Here is a 25959-nt window from a genome sequence, read left to right as displayed (position 1 = left end):
ATATATATATATATATATATATATATATATATATATATATATCTTCTTGCAGTTATTTGTTACTATAATATGCACTCAGCATCAGAGTTCATGCTTGAGACCTTAGACATGTGCTCTTTTCTTTGTCAGAAAACATCCATTCCACATAGCACACTACTGTAGATCAGTGTTCTCCACTGTACCTCAATGCCTTTGGGGCCAGACTGGCCCTTGGTTCCTGTGAAACCTAGGAAGCCGTTGGGGCCCCTCTCTCCCTGAGGACCCCTAATACCTGCTGCCCCCTGAATGCCCTGAGATGAATAAAACAAACGCAAAACAAAAGCATAAAGGAACATTTTCTCTCTCTGAAAAAGGGCACAGAGACGCCTCTGAATCATACAGTGGTACATAAAACATGAAATGAATAGTTTTGCATTTTGGGAAATATGAAAATGTTTGCGATGTTGGGAGTATTGTTGTCGCTGTGGGGGTGCAAGGCAACCAGCAGGGACTCAGGAAGTGGCCGCTACCTGTCAAGAAACATTTCTCTCCTCTGTGTCTTTGTTAATTGTTGTCTCTGTACTATGAAAACCTCTCACCTCATGTCTATGCAAATGTCACATGACCGTTGGCAGCTGTTCTATTCATATTTTGTACTTGTTTCAGTTCTCTAATTACTGACCTGCTAAATGTGTCCAAAACAGGACGCTAAGCGCTGCTGTAAGAAATTCTTCTTTTTGTTCACATTTTTGTGAACGAAACTTCCCCACTCACGGAGCAGAACGGGTAGCCTGATATGGTAACTTTTTGGGGCGACGGTTATGCTCATGATGAATTATCGTAAATATGCACCTCCTCATGGACAGATGGCTCTCATCAAGCTGAAGTGAGGGCTTTGCACCCAGCTTGTCCAGCTAGGACAGTCAATAAGTGAGCTTCAGAAGGTGCTAGTGGGCTATCTTTGTTGTTTGATTTTTCCTTCTATGTCCAGTGTTTGTGCTAAACTCAGCTAACATACAGTATTTCCTGTGAGAGTCATCGACCTCGAGAACAAAGCAACTTGACATGTTTTCCAAAATGTTGAACTATTCCTTTAAGTAGCTCTGTGACATTGCATTGTTTTCTTCTTTGAGTGCTACTGAGTGAACGGGAAGAAGCTGGCTCCTACTTTGTCGCCTTCGGGTCCTGGGTCCCCTTTGTCCCCATCTGGTCCCCTGTTACCCTTTGAAGAAGAAAATGGTCAAAGCCAGGAATGTTTTGCAGCAAATATGTCAGTAAAGCTATAACGAGAACCTACCACGACCCCGGGAAAGCCCATAGGACCCTGTCTCCCTGCAGCACCCTGTGAATAATCCCACAAAGGACAAGAGTGGATTAGGTATTTAAGGATCAACATGCACATTTATAAACAAATTCAAGGTGTATACATTTTGTATTAAAACATTTCAAAAAATAAATAGAGGGTACCACTACTATGTTCAAGAAAGCGGCAGTGGCATCCTTACCTGCGCTATAACTGTGTGGTTTGGCAACATGTCAGCTGAGGACAAGAGACAGCTGGACAAAGTGGTGCGTGCTGCATGCAGAGTTCCCCTGGGGAAGTATATAAGGCTGCACTATAGAAAGAAGGCCCTTCAAGGTTTAAAGGCTAACAACCTGTTGAATTTACCTTCCTACTGTTCACAAAACACATTCAGGCTGGAGAGCAGCACCCTGGAGCTGTCCGCTTCTTTAACACTACCAACAGCACCCGGGCCACTCGGCAGGGGAACTAATTGTACAATGGGACGGATTTTTTATTTATTTACTCAAAGCATTTCATCTAGTGGGTCATTTGACGTTGCTGCTAGTTTCTCTCCAGGTGCTATAGTGTTTTATCTATGGTATTCTTATGTGTTCGATTTTATTTTACCCATTTGTTTTATGCTTTATGATTATTTAAAAACTAAAAAAGCCAGTGCGTTGCTGATCTGAGTGTGTTCCTGTGTGTTCAGTGCTTTCAGTAAAGACGTGTGTGATATAACGATTGAGGTTATTTTAAAAGGGCTTTCATGGGAATACAAAACTAATCTGTGGAATGAGTTACACTACAGTGATTTGACTTCATTGTCAGATTCCTCTGACATTTTTTTACATTACAAGAACGAAGAGAACAAAAGAAACAGTGGCTTCAGTGTCCCAATAGCAGCGAGTCGTGATCCAATGAGACGTTACAACCACTAGAGGGCACTGTGAGGCTGCACTTTGCTGCCTACCAACGGAGTGCAGGACATTCACAACCGCTTGTATCTCTTTAACCTGCATCTAGTCTGTTCATACAATGTGTTACATTACTGCAACGTAATAACACCTTCGAGAACAACTCACCATGGGCCCCTCAAAGCCGAGATCCCCCCGGGCACCCACGGGCCCCACAGGCCCCTGATGTGACAGAAAAGAAACGACAGAAGATCCACAATGAGCCACTGTGAATAATATGCAACTGAACTAACATATTCATGATGGAAGTTAAACTTCACTTGAGAGACATCAAAGAGCCAAGGCCTTCCCACGACAATGTTACTGAACTTCAGAGTAAGAATTTAGTTGTTGTTTTTTATTAGCATAGCTTGTGTTTTTTCTTTCCGGTCAAAAATGTAAATCTGTCCATTGCACTTAACTTTTCCTTCGGCTATCTGAATAAATCTTTGCTAACTCGATAGTTTCTGGCATGAAATGCATGTTTTCTTATTTATTGTCTCCACATGAGAATTCGTTGCACTTCACATTTTTCCCCTCAGTCATGCATGCACGATATACTGAGTTTAATTCCACTTCATCGCATTTGAAACAAACTGGCTTAATGTGGTAAACCAGGACACTTCACGCTCGAGGTCTGCTCAAAATAAATAAAAACTACGTACAGTATCTCCTTTAGGTCCAGCAGCACCGATCAGGCCTGGATGTCCCTGTTGAGACGAACACATTGACTTTAACATCCTGCATTTTACAGGCAGCAAAGGGAACGGAGCAGCACCCCAAAGTTTCAAAAGTCCCCAGTAACAGTCTTGCCTTGAACTGTACTCACCTGAGTCCCTCGGAGTCCTGGAGGTCCCGTCTGTCCCTCTAAACCTGGGGGCCCCTAGTCAAAAGAAAAAAGAAGGTTCACAGTCTCTAAACATGTCCAGCGAGTTGAATAACTGCATCATATGTATATATATATATATATATATATATATATATATATATATATATATATATATATATATATATATATATATATAGTGGCTTGCAAAAGTATTCATACCCCTTGAACGTTTCCACATTTTGTCACATTACATGCCACAAACATAAATATATTTTATTGGAATTTTATGTGAAAGACCAACACAAAGTGTCACACAATTGTGAAGTACAAAGAAAACTATACATGATTTTAAAAATGTTTCACAAATATAAAAAAAATATAAAAATATAAAAGTGCAGTGTGCACAATTATTCAGCCCCCCTGAGTCAATACTTTGTGGAGGGAGTATGAATACCTTTGCAAGCGACTGTATATATATATATATATATATATATATATATATATATCCACACAAAATATATACCTGTGGGCCTTTGGGACCAACACTGCCAGCAGGTCCCATGTCCCCCTGAAATAAAAAAATAAACAGTTAATACACAGAGGAAGTCACCTGCAAACTAAGTTTGGTCACTCAGTCTGATATCTATGAAACTTTACAGACATAAAGTATAAATACAAGAAATAACATTTGCTTCATTTTAAGTTTTACGCATGATGTGTAATTATTGTTCTTGATCCTCTGATAACTTAAGATTCAGTAAATCCTTCATCCATTTAAAATATATAGCTAAAAAAGTGCATCTTAAAAATTGGGCTTGAAACTGTAGAAGAAGTAACTTTACGACTATGACTCATTGGGAAAGGGGATATGACCCCATTGACGCAGACCGGTACCTTGATTAAAATAACAGTTTTCTATCGGTTGAAAAATGTATGAAAACATTTGGGATAACAAGTACACAATTCAACAAAATACATAACATATGTCATTTTTAGACATTTCAGTGCAAAAAAGTGACATATTATACCTTTGATTATTGCATTGGTTTGGGCTTGTGATATGTGAGAATCTTTGTTTTATATCACTGTAACTTGAACTTGAATGAAACCTTAAATGTGCTAATAAATGAATGCCGTTATGTGCAATATATCTGTGTGCAATATGATGAATGCGAAATGTCTTCCTTACACTGTGATATTTTCTCTTGTTTCTTTTATATATGTGATTCCTTTTTATCCATTGTTGACTTTTTATTATCGAACTATTGTGTATTGTCAGCTATAGACTATAATTGATTGTAGTTTATTACTACTGCACTTTGGCATAACCTTTTCCTCTAGAACACTCAGCCTGTATATTCTGGCAGGGGGACAGACGATGGAAATCAGCCTTGCGGCTGTAATTGGGTGCGTTTACACAAGTGTTTATCAATGTACATTGTCCCTCTCGAACAAATAAAAAAACTAAACTAAACTGACTTGAATATAATTGGGGTTTTGGACTGTTGGTTAGTTGCATGCCTTGGAAATAAAATAAAAAAACACCTTTAACTTGCATGTTACTCAGTTGTTGTCATCTTACCCTTGAGCCGTTAACTCCTTGAGCACCAACTTGTCCTGTGAAACCTGCTGCGCCCTGGGACACACACACAAACACGTATCATACGTATATTGATAATTGGCACCAACAGACACATATTTTGTCGTCAAATCAGTCTGTGTGCTCACCGTCAGCCCTGGCAGACCTGGAAGGCCATCCAGTCCACTCTCCCCCTGGTGACAACCAATTCATAACAGCATTAGCGATAGAGTTACTTCGGTTCAGAACCGTTCACAATGAATACAACTAAAAGATCATTCAACCAAAAAAGTAATAATCAGGCATTTATCACTCATTCCTAATATAGTCTAATAACTTTATTGAAGTATGTATTAAAGCTAAACACAGCCCGTAAACTCAACCTTCATTCGCATCGATAGAAAATTGTTACATCTGCAAAACATGCAAAAGAGAGACACAATTTCGCCAAATCGCTCATTTTTTAGCTCAACCACAAAAAGAAGCAGAGCTCAACCGTTGAGAATGGCGCCGACATGAAAATGCAGGCGCTTATTAATCGTTTGGTGCAGACTTCACTTCTTTCAGTTGCTTTGGGATGGTTATTTCATGATAGAATTTTTTTTTTTTGTTGAACAAATGCCAAGATCACTAGGTGACAAATAATGAAGTAGTGGTAAACCAGTGTGATGACAACATTCACTTCTAGAGGAATCATTCACAACTGTGCCAAGTAGAAAAAAAAGCTTGAGAACAAATCTTAAAAGCAACTTGTCGAGCGTCACATCACTCACATCAGGCCCAAAGGGCCCCTCCAGCCCGTAGCCACCTCGAGTCCCCTTAGGCCCCTGTAGGGAAGATCCAGGTGTTAAATGTCACCTTAACAACAATACATCAATAAATGACATAGGACGCGCTGTTTTCAAAGATTACAGAGTGCATGTGTTAACACTAATCCAAATAAAATCAAAGTAAATCTGAAAATAGACTGAAGAGAACATGGGAGTCAGGGAGCCTGCAATTCAAAGAGGGACTGGATTAGGGATTAAAAGGGATTATGAGGCTCATGTCTTTCTTTCTCAAAAGCAGATTGTTTGTTTTCTTGCTCTTATTTCACACCAGTTGGATGTGTAATAATTGATTTACACAAGCACAGCTGCTTTGCTTCTCATTGTTTTAAACTGATCCTGTAATGTGTTGGCATCTTGTCTCGCAGATTGTTCAGGAAATGTTCTTCATGTGTAAGTAGTTTACTGTCACTAATTAAGGAGGAATGCTTCTGGTTTGTGAACCGCCTATTTTCTCTCCGAGGTTTATAAATATGATGTAAAAAGTCAAGACACTCACTAGTGGTCCGACAGAACCAGGTGGGCCCGGTAAACCAGTAGAGCCCTGAACAAAGACACAACACAGTCCAAGATCGTTACACTGTAATGGACTGTTAAAAAAAAAGTCATAAGAGCGACATGCAGTATGGGCAGTCATGAAAGAAAAAGCATTTTGTGAGAACAAATTCTAATTATGTTTGAAATATGCATGATGATGATAATTAAACTGCATGAGTACCTTCTCACCGGGTTCCCCAATTTCCCCTCTGGGACCCTTGAGGCCAATGAGACCCTGAAGAGGCAAAGAAGAAAAGTGTCAGTCAATTTCACAAAAGCTAAAGTTCTAATGCTACGAGGGCCTGACATGACAGCTCGTCTAGTCACTTGTAGTCATTAACCCACAGATAATGAATGTTATCAGGCCTGCAAATTTACTGTTTTGTATATTCTCAACGCTCTAATTGAGAGTTGGTCAGACCGCTGTTTTCAGCTAAAAACCTCTAAAAATGATACACTACCAACCTACTACCAAACATCAGACATAAAACTAGAGGACAGAAACTATTTTGAAGTCTGGTGGTTCGGCAGCTAATACTTCTGTGTCTCTTTCTAGACGGCAGCAGGGTGAACAAGTTGTGGGTAGGGTTGGTCTTGTGTTTTAATATCCCTTTAGCTCTTCGCAGGCTCCTCTAGATGGGTACCCGTAATGTTCTGGGTGGTTTTAATCTCTCATTGTAGAGCCCTCCAGTCCTGGGAGCATGCACATCCCATGCCAGTTTGAAATGTTTCCATTTAGATTGCTTTCTTTTGCTACACTGTAAAAGTTGACGAGAACTTGGCACAGGATTTGTGCCTTCTTCAGTTTCCTTCAAAAATACAGCCGAGACAACTTTCTCCCTCAGGAGCTGGTGGAGACCAAAAACAGAGCGAAAAGAAGAGGCAGCCAGAAAACGACTACCTGTTGAATGTTTCAAAGGGCAACTGTTTGCTTACAAATGTGCCATGTCAACTTAACAGGGATGTCTACTAGTTGTGTTTAAAGCTTCTCTCCACTGTACCCCCCACCTCTCCAAAAAAAACATCATTGCAGTCAATACGTCGTTGCAGGTTTAAATCAAAAAGTCCAACCTCACTTTTAAAGGTAGAACAGTTACCTGCGATGAAACTTTAACAGGCTCGATATCAAACCTCATTTGGTATTGACCCAAAAAAAAGTCTGGAAAAGTATAAAGAGCCGAAGCATATCAAATAGTTTGTCAATTTGACTTTTTATTGAGTCAAAAGTATTGAATGGCTGCTTGTGTTTTGACAAAATGTAACATTTGAGAAGCCCCAGGCCTAACGAGACCAGTCAGGTGAAACTGCTCAAGTGACAGCTACTCGTATATAAAACTTATCCGCAGAAACGTTATGTAAGTGACAGTCTAAGTACCGAATTGATAAATTGTGGCATTCATGAGCTGGGGCTCACACTGCATTCAGTCTAACCACTCCTTCTTGGCTACAATTTCACTAACAGTAAATCTAAAATATAAGTGGGACTGACCGGTTGTTCTTACAAAAGCAGCTGTGCCGCTTTATTCCTCACCTCATCACCTTTTTCCCCTTTGGACCCTCGTTCTCCCCGGTATCCCCACGGACCCTGATGTCAATCAGAGACAAGGTGGAACAATTTAAACAATAAATAACACTCATGCTGTACATGTACCACTGTTTAACTGTTTACCATACAGAATGTGCCCACCTGCGATCCAGGAGCACCAGGTGACCCGGGCTGGCCATCGTCTCCGTTTCCCCCGTCTCTCCCTGAGGCCCCGGCTTTTCCTGGAAGCCCCCTGAGACCCCACTCGCCCTATCAGACGACAGAAATGATTACCGCTGTTGTATACTGACCGCTTCTTTATCTAGCTGTTAGCAAATAGTGTTACAGCTTGGTAAAAAAAATAAAGAGAGCAACATCACAATACTCTGCAGCCGCGGAAGCGGAGCGCAAGTGATGTTGTAAATTATAGGTTTGCACTGGGAAGACACTGACCCTCTCCACCACTCAGTGGAGCCATTTATCACACAGACGAGGCTTCACCTCAATAACAACACACTGTCAAGAAGACTGTGTCCTGCAATAACTCTGCCTGTAGACAGGAGGAAAACATGCACATATTCCCAGTGAATGGCTGTACCACCTGTGCTGGCAGCGGAGAGCTTTATATTTGAAGCTGCAGAGGATGACGGATACGGTGTTGCACATTGTGTGAGTTCGATTTTTCAATCTTCATTTTAAGATCTCTATAAGATATTCAGAGCATTAATACAGCAGCAAAAAAAACTGTAAAGATATAGTGGAGTCATGTCTACCTGCAGAGAATAAAGTAAGTCTCCCACTGTGTGTGTGTGTGTGTGTGTGTGTGTGTGTGTGTGTGTGTGTGTGTGTGTGTGTGTTTGTTCAGAGTCAGAGAGTCAGGCCGGCCGTGCCCAGCTTACGGTGCATGTTGGTGCATGTGAGCGTGCCCCACCTGCTCGGTAGGGGTAACTCCCAATTGCAACAGGGTTTTTCTCACACCGATTGCATGCACACACGTATACGACACGCGTATACGACACACGTTCGTCAGCGCTGATGGACAGTGAGGTCACCGGCAAGATCGCCTGTGGTTAATTCACGAGCAGAAATGTGCTTTCATTCGAAACAGAGCTGACATCAAAAGGCTGTTGAGCGTTTCCAACCAACCCACACCACACCGTTTGGTCCTCAGTACCCACTCATTAACCAGCCGAGACCTCACACCATAAATGCCAAAGGGCTTTCACTTTCCATTCCCTCAGAGGACTTCCAAGACATTCGTTTGTGTATCTTAAGATGTTTTTCCGAGAACCAAACAAATTAAGTCAATGTGACTAAAGTACAAGAAGGGATGGGGTGGGGATGTGAAACGTTCAGACGAATTGAGAGTAGTAGATCAACTCTAGCTCACTATAATACAATTAATTAAACAAATGTGGACCATCTGAACTTGGCAATAAAACTACTTTCATTGTTTGTTCTCTCAATGTGAGAATGGTTACATCATAGGGAGTTACATGCACAAGGGTTTCCAAACACCCTCTCGCTTTAACCACACTCACTGCTCCATCATATTACAAAATATTTATTTGAACTCAAAACTGTTTCAGTCTATTTTTACAAACACATACTGTGTGGATGAGCAGTGTTCAATCCCACAGAAATGTAACTTTGATCAACATTTGTCTAAACAGTTTGTCAGAGTCAATTTTACTCAAATTGAAAAAGAATGCACAAATATAACATTTGGTTCCAGTCTAAATAAGTAAAATCTACTCTTGGCTTTAGAGTTAATAATTCAGAGTATGTTTTACTATATTCAGTGTTTATATTTAACTCTACAGGATGATAATTTACTCTATGTTGCATAAAATGAAAATAACAGCCATTTCACTCAATTTTGAGTATAATTCCACTCCGTTTTGAACTACATTTCACTCCACTTAGAATTGGATTAAATTCTATATAGAATTGGAACCTGGAGCAGTGTCTGTTTCCCCAAGGCAGCGACCTACTAACCCCAAATAAAAAATAAAAAAACATGCGATTTTCTGGATGTAAACAGACAGATTTTAGCAAGAGATTTCTGGCAAATTTAAGGTTTTCAAACATCTCAAGTTGACAAATTACATCGATAAAGATACTTCTGGATCGGGAAGTGATAATTAGGGTGCTTACCATCTCTCCAGGCGTTCCTGGTCGTCCTCGCTCCCCAGCGTCACCAGGTGGCCCCTGAGAATGAAACCAAACAAACCATTCACCAATTTAGAAATACTCAACACAATGTCCTTGATTCAGGTTCATCATTGTTTTGCATTAGTAATAGTGAATGGATCTCTAACCTGCATGCCTGGCCTGCCCATCTCTCCAGGTGGTCCTTCAGGGCCTTCTATACTCTGCAAGCTCACAGAGAAGAAACCAGCCTTTGGTCAGCAGGAACTAACAAAACAACTGAATCTGGTGAGAAAGGCTATTAAACGCCACAGTATACTTACAGGCCAACCAGCGCGCAGTAACTGGTAGAAATTGGTTTTCTGCAGAAAGAGTGGAAACACGCAGGGTAAGGTACTGACACAGAAGTACAAACAACATGACATCAAAAGAGTACATTGATGACACCAATCCTCATTTGTGAACACATGACTTGAATTCCACCATCTTCCCCCAAACACCATAGTGTCTCTAGTAAAGCTATCGGTGCCTTATCCCTGACCCTCATTCAGAATGAATCTAGGTATGTGAATCACCTCTGCAGGTTCCCCACATAAAGATCAAAGCACACATAGTAACAAATCCCCTTCACAAACTACAAACAGACTTTGATTTCTTATTTTCTTTTTCAAAAACTGCAGTTCTCCATCATGCTGACATGCTGGTGAGTGTATTCTATAACATACAGCTGTGTCCACTGCAGAGAGATTAAACAGATGAGGACAGAGCATCAGCTTGCACGCACCATAACTGCGGGGCGAAAGGTTTTATAGACAGTCTGGGGAGGCTGGGTCAGCCAAGAACATTTGCTGTCCAGGGTTTCTTTTCAAGATTCAAGATATTTTATTGTCATTATGCACAGATAACAGACAGTTACTCCGTACATGACCGACAACGAATTGCTTCAGTGTTTACGAAGAGAAGAGCAAGCAAAAGTCATAATGTGTGGGGACATCAATTGGAAAGATTGTTTGAAGGAACATTAGGAAATGTGATAGCTTATGAGGATTTAGATGGAAAGCTTCAGATCAATTTATCATTTATCTCTCCGCATTCAGTGGTGAGATCTGTCCAGGATGTGTTTTAGCCTAGCTTAGCACAAAAAAAACAAAAAAACACAGGCATGGGGAAACAGTCCACCTCCTTCAATAGCGGGAAAATATATCTTCTGAAAACTCATGAATTCTACATTTTCTATAAGATGTTACGCCTCCAACATCCAAATTCTGAAATAAAGCAAAATTAAATAAGTAGTAAAAGCTACAGCAAAGTCAAGAGAATACAGTCACAAACAATAAGAAACGTAACTATGTCTCTATATATCTGTAAGCAATTCATCCTGAGGGGACATTAATGCCTGTACATGTCATTGCAATTTGTCTAATAGTTGTTGAGATATTTCAGTCTGGACCAAAGTAGTGGACCGATAGGCTGACAGACATTTCCATCCCTCAGGCCATGCTGCTATGATGGCAGCAAATGCTATGGAACTAATAATTATGAAAACTCCCTAATGATTCTGATTATAACTCCAGAGAATGATCTTTCGGTTTCTTTTCTACTTGCACTTGTCTCACAAATGAAGGAGGACTGACTGAGAGAGAAATTAAGATTGAGAGAGGAGAGAATCTGTTTCAGAAGAAGTAATACAACGTGCTATAAATATTGCACTAAGTACATTGTGGTTACCATCTTACCTGAAAGGCAGCCCATTCCTCCGCCGTGTTCTTCCACAGGTAGAGGGATGGTAAACCTGCCGGTCCTGGGGGTCCTGGCTCCCCGGTTTTTCCTGCACGCCCTTCAGGGCCCAACTTACCCTGTAAGAGATGAAAAGGAAGTGGCATGTCTCTGCAAGGCAAATCCATTCATATGGAATACTCAGTATCATAGCACCTCATTGATTTTTAACATGACATCATAGAAGTGATTTGATGCAGCATTAGGGCTCAGGCATAAATAATCAACACATGGGCTTATTAAAGGAGGAAGGGATGGGAATTTATATCCAATACGTATTAAAATGTCCAAGGTGAAACTGAGCTTTAAACTAAAATATAACCTTGGATCGCATTTCAGTGGTTCACAGAACAGAGGTGTGAATAAAACCAGAGGAGTCAGGGGGACTAACTTAACACATCATCATAGGCCATTATGTCGTCAACAAGCTTCTCTTACCTTATCACCTTTAAACCCAAGCAGGCCAGGCTCACCAGGACAGCCCTGCCGAACAAGTAACAACCTTCAATAAAACAGGTCAATAGTCCAAAACCCCAACAAGGATAAATAACCCTTCAAGTTAAAAATGATTACACATTGATGTATTCATCAACTACTTCAAAGCCATTGCTCAAACCGTAAATCTGTTGTGACTTTGACATGTTATCACAGACATTTAAAACTTCAGCACGAGTCCTTCGAGGCAAAAAAACACCTGTGACCTGAGGGACAAGCAAGGCACCGGATACTAGTAAAACTTCACAGTTTGTGGCCTATTTGACTGCCTGTTGAAAAGCAAAAGAGTAATTTCAAGGTCTTGCTTCCAAAACCTTGAATGCCAATAAAACACTCAGAATGTATGGCTAAAAACGTATTGTATCAATTATTTCTTTAAGCTATTTGATACTGTGTGGATCTGCAAACCCAATTGTTGCTGTTTTGGTAATATTCTGCAGTTGGTCTTAACTAAGACTTCACTTGGTTGTACTTCTATTGGCAGTACTCTGGTATTACTGAATAAATAAGTGATACAACAAGACAAGGTGTTCTGGTATACAAACAAAACAGATAAGGCAGAGGAGAAGAAAACCACGGCACTGAGTCAATTATGTTCTATTAAACAATACCATTTTAATGGACCTGCCAGGGTATTTTCTGTGGCCATGCCATAGTAACATTCTTATGTACCTCCCAAAACACATGCTTTTTACTAAAATATAGAGTTTTAGGAATACAACGAAAAGCTAAGCAAGACCTGAAATGAAGCACATGCGAGGAGAGGACTGTGCTCCCGAGCCTACGGGACGTCTTCCTTCATGCTCCCTACAGCCGTCTTCAATCACAGTAATTGTGCCGATCCTTTGGATTTTATAGCACCGTGACTCAACCAACCGGCCCAGACGTGGCCAGATGTGGAGTCTGATTCTGGTTTTGTCTGGCCTGTAGTCCCTGTGATGACCCACCTCTTACACCAGGTAAACCATCATCTGATCGTATACAATGACTTCAGCACTTAGCACCAATCAGATAACTTGGCAGTCAGAGGTTATCATTGCCACATTGAGTAATGCTGTGACAAAGTGTTGAGTCTCCCTAACTGTGCTGTTGCCTTTATGCTCAGATCGCAGCATCAAAGACATGTGGATCAACATATGTGTGAGCAGTGTAACCTTCCCTGATCAGAGTCAGATGGCCGCTGATGGAGAACAGCTCTTGTGAAAGTCACACTTTCTTCATTCACAAGGCGTGTCCTAATTTGTTCATCTTATCCGACTACAAATAAATTAGTGGTAAACGAGGCTCGGCCTTGGTAATCGATATCCAAACAAAGGCATCAAAATAAACAACAAAAACAAGAGTTTCTCACTGAGCAGTTTACATTAGGTAGAGCAAACTAAATAGGACTTCTTGCTCTCATTACTGTCACATGGAAAAATACATTTAGTACACTTAATAAGGTAGTATTAAAGCAAAGGTATTGAAACAGCAAGAAGACCAAAAGACAACTCACTTCCTGCCCTGGGGGACCCATTCGGCCTGGTGGTCCACTCTGAAGCCGGTACATTTCGCCATCGGAGCCCATGACCAGGTCTCCATCTCGGGATACAATGGTGACAATGGCAGGGTGCTCCCTGTCTGGTTGTTTAACAGTGGTGACGGGTCTCCTCTCCTCGACTACTGCCTTTGCAGATGTCCCAGAGTCTGTGGATGTTCTAGGATCTGAAGGGATCTTGGGTATAGGAATCCTCACTGCGGGCTTCTTGGTGGTATTTCCTTTGTCTAGGTCAATAATGTCACCGGATGGTTTTCCAGGGAACAGCGATGACGTCCTCCCGCCGGAGTCCGCCTTCTTGTCCGTGGTAATGTTCTCCTCCAGTTGTTTAGAGGACAGTTCAGTCTTTTCCTTCTGGCTTCCCTTAAGTCTATTTCCAGAAGGTTTCCACTGAGGGTTGACTTGTCCGCCATTTTGGAAGATTGGATCCAACAAGTCGGTGTCCTCGTCCACCACGAAGACATCCTCACGGGCTGCTGAACCTTTCCGACTGGATCCTGAGGGCACCGTTCCGTCTCCTCGAGAACTGCCTCGGTTCAGGAATATATCCTGATGAGAAACAAAACAAGAATAAGGGCTCATTCGAGAACAGTCTTATACAGTCAGATATTTCAACAGGTTTCTGGCTGATTATGTTTTGACAGACGAGTGAAGCACAAATAATCATGAGGACCCATTCGGCCTCCAGAGAGACTTTCAAAGTAAAATAAAGAATCTTTGATTACCATAAAATGTATTCAGAATACGAAAATAACAAGCATCATCATCTCATCCCCGCTCACAATATAAGTTAAAATCACTTTTTACATCAACTGAAGCACTATTCCGATATAAAAGACCTAAACTTTAAAAGACCTAAACCTCAGAAAAGAAAATTGTTGCAGATCGTCTGTCATCAACTCTTCACTGACATCTGGCAATATTTTGTCTGCCCTCAAGTCAATTAGTTTCTCATCTTTTCAAGACAGTAACCCGTGACGCTTCTGCCATCAAAACCTGCATATCACTACTGATTTGTCCTAAACACTTGACATTTTGAAGTCTCTAATACACATTTCAGTGATTCTAACTGAGTTGCCTGCTTATCGTTCGCACTTAAACGCTCCTCACTGCCTGGGCAACGGATTATTTTTTACCTTCATTATCATTGCTTTGGTATCACCTCCATGTTTGTTATAATTTGGTTGGGATGCCAGTGCTGTTTTACTCAAGACAATGACAATGAAGCTATTTTATATAGAACTACAGAATACATTTTCTACCACCGCAGTACCTTAAACTGCAGCTGTGCTATCCTTCTACTGATACTCAGGCGAAAACCATCCGAATGTCGCCGTATCAAGAGCCTTTGAGTAGTTCAGGATAACTCTTCATGAAAAGCCAATAATGCAGACCCTGCAGGTTTGCACTCTTAAACTCTCCTTCATCATGGACTCATCCACAATATTAGCTTCCCTCCATTATGGACTACTTCCACGCCATCCCGTCCCCTCAAGTCAACAGAGTCACTCTTGAGTTTCTGTCAAAGGCTCATAATGACTCATAATAAAAAATATATTCTATAATTGTTTTCACTATAAATCATTTTGACTAAGAACATCAGTCGTCACAGTGTGGACTTATTTCTATTACAACAACCCGGGCATTTTCCTTTGCTTGTCATGTTGCATTACACACACACACACACACGCACACACACACACACACACACACACACACACACACACACACACACACACACAACTAAACACATCAAATGTTGGGCCTCTGGGAATAGCGGTGCAGTGAAAGGCCTTTCAGAGGAAGGGACCAGAGGGCAGTACATTTTGTTTGATGACTCTAATGGGCTGAAATGGAGAGCAGTAAAGAGGAGCTGAGAGGCATTTGGAGAGCAGGAGGACAGGAGGAGGAGAGGGAAGCAGGAGAGTGCACGCTCAGAGATTTTTTTTCGCAGAACATAGTTGTAGAATGTGTGAGATTATACAAATACGGCACTGCACTAGAGAAATTAGTCTTTTTTTGTTATGTCACATCATGTCTCCCTACTTTATATCAAAATATGCTATAGGGCCAAATAGTCATAATAGGCAACAATTATCAGGCCATGACCATACCTAGAGCCTGAATAGTTGTTTCATATACCTTTACTTTATGATGAACTGGTACTATATTGGTCATGCTGCCAACCTTTCTATCCGACCTCTTGTGCTTTATTGTGGTTGAGGTCTGCAGACTGTCCATGGCTTTAGAGTATAGAAAGGTGTGTTAAAATATCCATACAGCAAAACGTGCTCCCCAGTGAGAGCGGATTCAGCTGGTTGAGAGGAAGCAAAACAGACCAGAGGTCAACTCTGAAAGAAGAGCTGATGGACAAGCTGGTGTCCCCCGAGGGACCCACAATCCAAGACTTCAATGCTAAGGGGCCTATGGTTCTGTGGTGGGCATCAGCACAGAGGTTCAGAAAGCCAACATTTGGAAGCGATAGAACAGGAGAATAGGATAACTGGATTCTTTTTTTTGCGATCTGTGAAGAACATGACAACAGCCGGACTACTGCTATTTTATATACAGCAACAATGTTTCTGTATCAATATTTGAAAGCTAAAGAAAAGATGCCATTGCAAGAGCACAGACATCTGGAGGTCAAACATGAAGAATAAAATGGGAACATACACATTTTATGAATTTCCTTTTTGGTTGCACACATTTGTAAGGCCCAAAATCAATTGAGCATGCTCTGATTGTGTTATCGGAACCAATGATATGCCCAACCGTTACCCAGAAATGATCAATTAAACATGGCTTTTGTTAATCAAATCTGAAATATTAGAACAATTGTTAGTCTCAAATATTGCATTGGCAGTAAAACCCAGCCCTTGGTGAAGGGCTTAGATGGGCAGAGACTGAACACAGGCGCACCAACTGAAAACAAAGGCCCTTTCTCCTTCGCTTATCCCAGGCCAGTCAGGCAGCCGGCCCTGGTCGATAAGCTGACACTAGATCTCCTCTGGTCAACATGCCCCATCAGCTAATCTCCCCACCAGTCTGTGACATATCACTGTGAACGCCAGCCCAGGCCATACTTAGTTGGAGTACTATGACACATTGGGCAGTCAGTCAGGAACCAATAGCTGTCTAAAGAAAGAAATACCACAGTTTGATATATTCTAGGGACATTTCTATGAGTTCATTGTGATGCAATCTAGATATTTAATGCACTTGTTTTAGGGTAAACAGTGTAAACAGAACATCTTCTGCAAAGGCTCAACCAACCCAACCCACTAGGGAAAACAATGACTAAAAGCTCATGACTGAACTAGCTCTGAGTCAGCCGGACTGCAACAATTGGGCAAAGGTAAGTTGGTTGACTTACAGAGGTACATGTTCAACCCAAAAACAGTAAGTTTAATGTAAAAGTAAAGCTGGATGTATGCCCCTGCATTAAGACTTAATGATGCTTATGAAACTAGCTGTATAATGTTTGGTGGGAGCTTTCCAAAGTTTAAGAAAATGATAATTGAACTTTACTCATAAAGTGCTTTTTGACCGTAGCAAACAAAACGCTTTGTAATTTTCCTCCCATACAACCATTCGCAGCAGAACTGCCATGTAAGGACTTTGAGGTATTTGGAGTTCAATGTCTCATACGAGTGGACAGAAAGAGTATAAAATATCTAAAGTTCAAGTTGGGAGCATGGAGTTTTAAAAATGACTGCATTTAACTGGTAGGCAAGGTCTGATGAAAGATGCTGTTGCATCATGGGAATCACCACCGTACTGAACGTTTCTTCAAGGCATCAGAAAGCTTGTTAAAGAAAACACAAGCAGCCAAAGCTGACCAATGGCCCCGAGTGTAGTTACATTTTTGAGGAGGTAAACGGCATGTATGGCGATGCCGACAGTGTAGCTAAAGAGGCCCCAGAGGTGTTCCTAGATTCCGTTACTGCCATTAAACCTTAACATACATATCTACATCCATTTTTAGGTTATTCTGTCGGTGACAATATGCTACAACTCCTCAAGACCCAAGCCGAGATCCGTGTCTCGTTGGCTCCCTGCTGATTAAAGTGAAGGGGGTGAAGTCCTGAAGTTGGCGACAACAATTGCTCAAGCTGACTTCCGGTGGACCAGCTGTTCTCCTTTAAGTGACAAGCTGCTCCTCTGAGTTTTGCTCAGCTCTTTATTCGATTAATTTTTAATATTGTGTTCAACTGTTTAACACTAATAGGTTAACATCCATCAGTCAGAACAGTCAGAACATCTTATGAAAATAAAACATGTTTTCAAAGTTATTGTTACCCCTGTAATGGTATTATAAAGTACTCTTTTCAGTGCTCTGTATCAGCCAGTACCCAAACGTAAGTACTTGTACCTGGTCTGAAAAAAACCCTCAAATGTACTAGTCTGGTCGGCCAGTGTGTGTGTGTGTGTGTGTGTGTGTGTGTGTGTGTGTGTGTGTGTGTGTGTGTGTGTGTGTGTGTGTGTGTGTGTGTGTGTGTGTATGTGGGGGATTTTGGACACTGTTGTGTGCACGCTGCCATAAGCATTTAAACCAGTGTCAAAAGTTCAAACATGTGTTAAAGTGGTGTTAAACATCACAAGTAAAGGCTCTTTAAGGTCGCCCAGTATCTTTACAGATACCTGACAGAGCATAGCATGCATCAGAGTAGTTATCTTGTCAAATGAAACTCAAATAATCTCAGTAAGCAACTTTTTAAGCCTTTATACCATGTGCCAAGACAATGTTTACACTCGCTGTCTTTCTGTCTGCTCTGCAGTAGCAGGCTGAAGCAAGCAAGGACACTTTGTCTATTTAAGAGGTGTGTTTATGTCTTTGTATCCAACACACTGTGAGTGGCGGCTCAATGTGAGTATGCGATCCATAGGTGAACCAATGACAGTTGAGGTATCAATTGGTTCAGACTGTGTCAGTATGCATGGCTGCAGGCTGATGAACAGGCTCCCATAATCCGTAATGGCCCTGTCAGACGATTACTCTTGTTTTCTTCCTTACTTAATCCCCAGGCGCCTAAAACACAGAATAATGTATTATGTAAAACTATTATCTTCTCATTGTGTGTACACTATATGGCCAAAATAATGAAGACACCCTGTCCACATATTTTTGGTCCGAGTTGCTTTTCATCTTTTCATTGTTTGGGTTCCTTACTGCCAATGAACCGAAAACTTTGCTAACATGTGTTTCCATCTCTGTGGCAGTAGTTTTGTAGAAGGCTCTTTCCGGTTCTCAGACAATGCCAGTTTGGTGTTACCAGTTTGGTGCCTGGCAATCACGACAATCATGAGTTTGAATGAGCTGTAAAATAAGATAACGCAGAGCATATCTCTTGCCTCCACATGGAACTCAACATGGAGACAACAGAGCCAGGGGCTACCAGCAAATGGTGCTTCTCTGTTTAGGATCCACCCTGCTGTGTTACAACATGAATGTTGTGAACACAACCCAAATGGACTGACGGTTAACTCCTTCATCAGACCGAGATGTCATCCTGCAATACTGTCATAATATTTGCTGCAGGGGAGAATCAAAACAACGTTGAGCAAAGTGGCACACCACGCTGAGCTCTGAGACATGTTAAAAGTCTTCTGGTTCCCTGGGCTCAGCACGCCTCAAAACAGATATATGATACGAGCATCAACGTCTGCAAGCTTGCTTTAATCATCAGGGATATTAAAGTTTGATTCATGCTACACCGTAGAGCAGGGGTCACTAATAGGCAGGCCTCTGTCTGGACTACTTTGTATTCGGACCCCAACTTATAACTTATTTATTTTTAACAGGTGCTGCTTTTTCAACCTTTACGGTACTTGTTCAGCGGCCCAGAAAACACACCGACCAATTACATGCGTTGTACATCATTCAGTACGGAGTCAGAGAAGCTATTTCACATGTTGTTCTCCAAAAAGAGAAACGTTGACAGCTTAACCAGAATCTTTAACCAAGAATGGACATACTCTAAAATGTTTATTATTACCACGGTTGTTGAACACCAGTGTCTCATATGTTCAAGTTTTTCTAACCTTTCCAACCTTCAAGGCAGCCATAAGCCCAACTTGCAGGGACTTGAAACTCTACAATCAATCACACTGTCACATGCATTTGTTTTAGGTTGTCTTAGTTACTGTATCATTGAGTGCTAATACAGTAACAAAATGGTTAGAAACGTCTGTCGGCGCTGCTGGGACAATGTTCGGATACAATTGCTAAACCATGCTTTTCTCCTGCGTAAAAATCCCTTTTTAATGAATTTCAGACTTGGTTAAATGAAAAGATTTTTTTAAATACCAATTTAATGCGGCCACTATACATCACTCGTCTATAATAACACACGGGCCAATTCCATCGGTTCCATGGAACAAAGGATTCATTGGCACATAGAACATAGAACATTATTGGCATGACTAAACTTCTCTGAGACTCCCAATTATATTTGTGGGAAAGCACAGTAAATTAGAATAAGGGCTGATTTTGACAGGGCACACCTGGACTACATTAATAGTTATGACAAACCACTGTGTCCTACCATCAGCACAAGTCTCCTCAGGAGTCTGTCTGCATGTGTAGCTGACAGATCCTCTGTTAAGAGCAATGTGAAATCTACGGAGGCCTCACACAAATGCTGCAGGCTGGAGTGGTAGCATCAAGAAACACACACACACACACACACACACACACACACACACACACACACACACACACACACACACACACACACACACACACACAAAGGACTAATCAAATGGCAAGGTCCGTAAATCCAACCAAGACACAGGTATGCAGACTGGCTGGGTCTTGCAAGCAGCAGCAAGCAATCTGGCCTGGAAAAAAAGCATGATGACAGCGGTCCGATGTCTCAGCAATAAGGACGGGAGTTCGATTTGAGAGCTGGAGAATGTGATTTGTAAAATGTTGCAAATAAAAGATGAACAAGTGTTGCCAAAGGAACTTGAAACAAACACAAGGAAACCAGCACTAGAAGCTTGGCACAGAAGAAGAGACAAACAGCCAGTGAGTTTGTGTGTGTGTGTGTGTGTGTGTGTGTGTGTGTGTGTGTGTGTGTGTGTGTGTGTGTGTGTGTGTGTGTGTATGTGCGCCTGCTTCTGATGTGATGTGGACCGGGCCCAGTGCCAATGTGTTAAATCACTGCTAATAGGGCTGCGCAATATGAAGACAATTTAAGTATCATGATATTTTTGACCCAATACCTCAATATCGATATTGCAACAATATTGTAGGGTTGGCTTTACTGCAATGCAGCATTTAAAACCTGGAAAAGACAACACTTATGTCATATTATGATATCCAGTTTCAAGATATCGATATATATTTGAGAAATGTCCAAGCCCCGAAGTGAAGCGTGGATGTTTCTGTGCGTCAGAGTTGTCATGTGGACATGAGTGAGCGTGTGACTCTCTTATTTGGACCCTGCGTTGTTCAGTCGTGCAGCAGGTTGAGCATTAACACCATCATGGTCGGGGAATTTATTCCCAGCAGGACCACCCATGTTAGAAATGCCGCTGTTGGTTGGGATCAAAGCGTCCACCAAATCGCCAGTGGTGGTCCTGGGATATAGGATCATGAAGCATGTTGGAGGGACAAAAGAAAGGTTGTGACATTTTTTTCTTTCTTTTTTTATAATAAAATTGCTGTGCAGCCTTTATCTATAGCTTCTCATTTTCACCAAAAAAAAGTCAGCTGCAGATCTTAAATACAGAGAGTTGTATTCTACTCTATGTTTTTAAAAACCCAAATCACAAATGTGCTCTGATACTGCAGAGCAACTTTACTGGAATTACTGAGTGAGCAGGAAGGAGAGAATCCTGCACACTGGTGGTAAGATATACTCACTTAATTAATGATGTTTTCTGATCCTGGACTGCTGTCATTAAAGCTCTTATGAGCTTACACTGTAACTACTGTTCAAATGTTCCAAATCGGCTAAAATCAAGTTTCTGGTTAAAATGCCTAGAAAGCCATGAATGTGCATAAATACAGACAGTGTCCATGAGTTAGCATTTACACAAATCATCCCTTCTTCACATTCAATCCTTCATTTGGTTGGGGAAAAAAAATCTAAATCATGCAGTTTAGAGATACGTGGTTGCATATAGAAAAAAGCAAAGAGAACACACATTTGAATGGCTGTTAATACCAAAATGCCAACCAAAACAATACTTGAATGGACTTAAAATAAAGTTTTAACACTAATAAGTTGGACATGCCTGTCTATTACCCACGGAACATTGTTCAGGTTGAAAACCTGCAGGTGCAACCTTGAACTTTAAACAGCAAAGTTGAATCTTCAAGAGCCTTAACCGCGAGTGTTAATGTGTGAAGTCACACATATAACCATTCTGACCATTCATCCCCATCCGAGTAAATGAAAAGTAATTGCGTGCAATACAATGGTCTGCAGAGCATTACACACCCTGCAGGACTTTACGTCGGTGTAGAACAAAAAGCAAAATGAAAAATGTACATTGATAGTTGCAACATGTGTGCAGGGTTACACCAGGCAGTACCTTTCCCTCCCGGAGCCTTTGACCTTGCACGTGCAATCCGTCTATATCCAGAAGCAGGCATCCCAGCAGCAAACACCATCCAACACGGTGGAGCATGGCTGCAGGAGACACTGCAGGTCCGTCTGCACTTCGGCTCTGTTCACATTGTGCCCACAGGCAGGAGTCTGCACGGGACACTGATTCAGCTCCCAGCAGACACTCCCACACACCTACCGGGTACACACCCTTCCACTAGTACCAACCGCACATCGGGTACAGACAATACATGTAATCTGGCTCATGTGGGAGAGACACAAGCCCAGCCCATTAAACCCCAGGGTGGCCTCTGTGAACGAGCTGAATCTGCAGGGAAACAGACAACTGTCTTGTAGTCAAATACGGGACAACTGAGATGTAAAAACAACCCAATGTTTTTGAAATAATAATTGTATTTTGTCACTTTCATCCACAGAATATCAGAGCATGCATGACATGACTTTGCTCAATTCTCAACGTCCAAATCGTCGGCTAACCAGGCTCTATGAGAGAATGGCATAAGAACAAAGGCATATGACCGCGAACATCGTGGACAACTAAATGCTCGACTGAGGGAAGCAGAACGATGGAAAACGCGGATGGGGATGGTGTGAGGGGATTCCCCCTCCTGCTTTTCACACACGGACGGATTTGGGTCGGAGGGAACTTGCATATAACTAGAGCTAAAACCAAAGAAATCTCTTGAGGGGAAATACAATATAAGCTGGGGAAAGCCACAGTGGCCTGAGCCAGTGAAACTACCACAGCTGAGAGACCACTTCGAGGGGAAATATTGACTGAGGATTCTCTGAGGTTGGTTTGATTTACGCAGCTGTGGTCAACGGAGAGGAGACCTCCTCTGCATGAAAGTGGAGAGCGACGGGGCAGGAAGCATTACTTCATGTCTGTTCGAAAAAAAAAATGAGAGGTGGTCCCTTATAAACAGAGATATATATATATATATATATATATATATATATATATATATATATATATATATATATATATATATATATATACGAGAGCAGAGGGAGGCTGATTCGGGGTGAACAGAACCTCTGTGTGCTTTTAAATACTGCAGGGCAAATGTGCGTGGGGAAGTCAATGATCTCTTTTTAAATTCTAAACAACTCCAGGGTTCTCCGCTGTCTGCGCTGAGAACGCGGCCCTTGTTGCAGTCCAAGAGCGGGACCCGTAGTACAGGGATTACGGCCCTCGCAGAGAGGGTTAGCGGAAGAAAGTGAGTGTGTGTTGCTGATGCAGCACAACGCTCCGTCACCTAGCATTTAACCAGAGCTGATTTATTTTCACAGCACAGATAGCCCACACTAAATCATGGTTTTGGAAGGGAAAATTATTCGTTTGGGCATGCAGGGACCTCTCGCTTTGAGAAAATTGTTCTGCGTCTATTAGTGATGAGGAGACAGACGCAACTCGGGCAAGAACTTTTCCTTTCTCGGTTTCCATCCTTCTCTTTCCCAAATCCTCCTCCTTCTCTTTCATCCGAGCATCCCTTCTTTCAACCACCCACTTCCTCCTGTACTCCATGATTTGAGGGCCTTCTTGCTCGTCTGTAATTACTTCATTTTATATTGGAAACAGTTCTGAACATTGCTAAGCAGATGGAAAGTTCCTGCTCAATCCATGGTGATCTTGACAGTGCGCAGAAACATCCGGTTGATTTGAAAAAATGAAGGCACGGCAATCAGATGCTCTTTCATATTTTTACAGCAAACACAAAGCATGTTTTTCCGAACTTGTGTTTTAATTTAGCAGATAGTTTGCTCAAAGTGTTGTGGGACTTTTGCTGAGTCTTTGATGCATCCTGCAGTTCAGAGGAAACCCCAGAACAACACGGTTCTAGCTCCAGAATCCACCCCACCAGATGGATTCACTGCAATTGATTTTATTTGAGTGTTTTCTTCATTATATTGTCTTGAGAAACGAGAGCTCAGTATCCCTCTGTCTCTCGTCTGTTGCTGCTCTGACATGTTCGTGTTACAGTGTGTTGTCTCCCTGCAATGCCAATGGTTTGGTTAAAAAGCTCTAAGCGTGAACGGACCCCAAAGTGTTTTATGAGACGTAAATTAATTGTGTTGACCTTTTATAAATGGCTCACTTAACTTTTTTTAAGGTCGACCAAAGTAAACTAATCAATGAGGTTATCAAGTTCATTTTAATTATAAAGCCCTGAACTACAAGTAATATAAAGTTATGAATAGCACTCGCTGAGTCAAGTCGACGTTAGTTGTGCTATGTTTGGAAAGAGGTGAAAGTTTTTGTTCAGATTTTTTTTATGTGGTTTTATAAAGTACTTAGGAGTAGCAGACAGGAGTACTGGTGTGGACTCCACATCAGCTTGGGACTGAAAGTAAATCAATAACACAACTAAATAACCGGCCGAGGCCGCGGTCGAACAGCGTCAACTTGTGTGTCCCCTAAGGTAAAAATACAGGTTTTATCAGGGTAGTTTTGTGGCATTGAATAATAATTCAAACTTACATAGCGCTTTACTAGATACTCAAAGACAATTTACACTGGGGACAAGAGACAAAGACAAACAGAACAAAACAAAAAATGGAAAGATAAAACAAACAGAACATTTTTGGAAACAAAAAGAAAACTGGAGAAACTGTGTGGAATGAGTCATGTAGTGGAGGATAGGGTGCAGGGGTTTAGCAGGTGAAGAGGTGGGTTTTGAGGGCTTGTTTGAACGAAGATAGGGTGGGAGCCTGACGGATGTGGGGTGCAGCAGCTGAGAAGGCCCTGTCACCCCAGGTCCGGCGCTTGGTCCTGATGGTCTTCAGAGTGTTTGCACCGGCGGACCTGAGGCAACGGGTTGGGGCGTGGAGGGAGAGGAGGTCTGAAAGGTAGAGAGGGGCCAGGTTGTTTAGGGCTTTATAAGTGATGAGTAATAATTTGAAGTCCATCCTGTGCTTGACCGGGAGCCAGTGGAGGTTGTGTAGGACCAGGGTGATATGTTCGTAGCGGCGGGTGGAGGTGAGCAGTCGGGCGGCAGAGTTTTTGAAGAGAGCGGTATAGTGGCTAGAGTTCCCCATCTGAAAGGCTGTCTGAAGGCGAGGCAAGCGTTAAACTGAAGCCACTATATATTGTCTTTGAAGTCAAACAGTGATAGTTGTCCATACATCCATGGTTCCATTGCAAACAATAACGGCTAATACTGAAGCTAAAGTGTAAAATAATCTAGACTAAAAATAACTAACTGCTAACTGCTCTAAAGAACTTTTGAACTTGCATTTGAAAACGTATTTGTCTTACCATCACGGCCTCTTTTGCACACACTAACTCACATGACACTGACAAAACAGAACTGAAAAAAAAATGAAGATAGGGTTTGCATGGCTGCATTTCTCCTATAGAAACAGATGTTAACTGGCTATCTCTCAGCGCTATAATTAACGGAATAACATTGTATCACCGAATCTTCAACACTGCTTGTGTGATTTACTTTTCTCTGTCATAGATATGATCATAAAACTTGACACCCACTAATCCGAGAGCCCTGAGAGAACTGTATCCATCATCTTGGCGCCAAATCCAGAAGGATTTACTGAGGCTGAATACCGTAAAAAAAAAAAAAAAACTCCCAAATAGAAACTGACGACCTGACGTGGGTCACTCATCTACTGCTGGAGCTTCTTGGCTGGCTCTGGTTAGAGCTGCTGCTTCCACCTTTCTTTCTCCAACAGAGCAAAGTTTAGAGAAGAGCAAGAGCAGAGATAAGCAAACAGTATTTAGATCAATGAAGGAATGTGACGTTTGCTGGCATGACAGCGTATTGCTTTTGGCTAATGATGAGAACATGACAGGAATGCAACATACAGAACGATTTATTCCGGCTTTGACAGGTCAGGAATGATAGCAGCTCCACACAACTTGAACTGGTTCGGCTCTCCTGACAGGCAG

The 25959-nt window shown here is 41.7% G+C and overlaps 1 protein-coding gene across 1 annotated transcript in view; it reads right to left on the bottom strand.

Annotated features, from left to right (window-relative positions):
- The window catches only part of LOC306751361 (uncharacterized protein), a gene marked incomplete at both ends in the record, with an annotated part of 80561 nt that overhangs the window by 21149 nt on the left and 33453 nt on the right, over positions 1-25959 (bottom strand). Inside the window, 19 exons of the mRNA XM_079234926.1 lie at positions 183-290; positions 1148-1201; positions 2347-2400; positions 2883-2927; positions 3047-3100; positions 3570-3614; positions 4629-4682; positions 4775-4819; positions 5399-5452; positions 5952-5996; positions 6171-6224; positions 7521-7574; positions 7677-7784; positions 9672-9725; positions 9836-9889; positions 9989-10027; positions 11402-11521; positions 11880-11924; positions 13432-14022. Coding sequence (XP_079091052.1) covers positions 183-290; positions 1148-1201; positions 2347-2400; positions 2883-2927; positions 3047-3100; positions 3570-3614; positions 4629-4682; positions 4775-4819; positions 5399-5452; positions 5952-5996; positions 6171-6224; positions 7521-7574; positions 7677-7784; positions 9672-9725; positions 9836-9889; positions 9989-10027; positions 11402-11521; positions 11880-11924; positions 13432-14022 — 1677 coding nt within the window. The remainder of the gene's footprint in view (positions 1-182; positions 291-1147; positions 1202-2346; positions 2401-2882; positions 2928-3046; positions 3101-3569; positions 3615-4628; positions 4683-4774; positions 4820-5398; positions 5453-5951; positions 5997-6170; positions 6225-7520; positions 7575-7676; positions 7785-9671; positions 9726-9835; positions 9890-9988; positions 10028-11401; positions 11522-11879; positions 11925-13431; positions 14023-25959) is intronic.

Source organism: Taurulus bubalis (assembly GCF_910589615.1).
Source record: "Taurulus bubalis genome assembly, chromosome: 19".
In the NCBI taxonomy this organism is placed as follows: domain Eukaryota; kingdom Metazoa; phylum Chordata; class Actinopteri; order Perciformes; family Cottidae; genus Taurulus; species Taurulus bubalis.
This window is presented reverse-complemented; position numbering and strand designations above follow the sequence as displayed.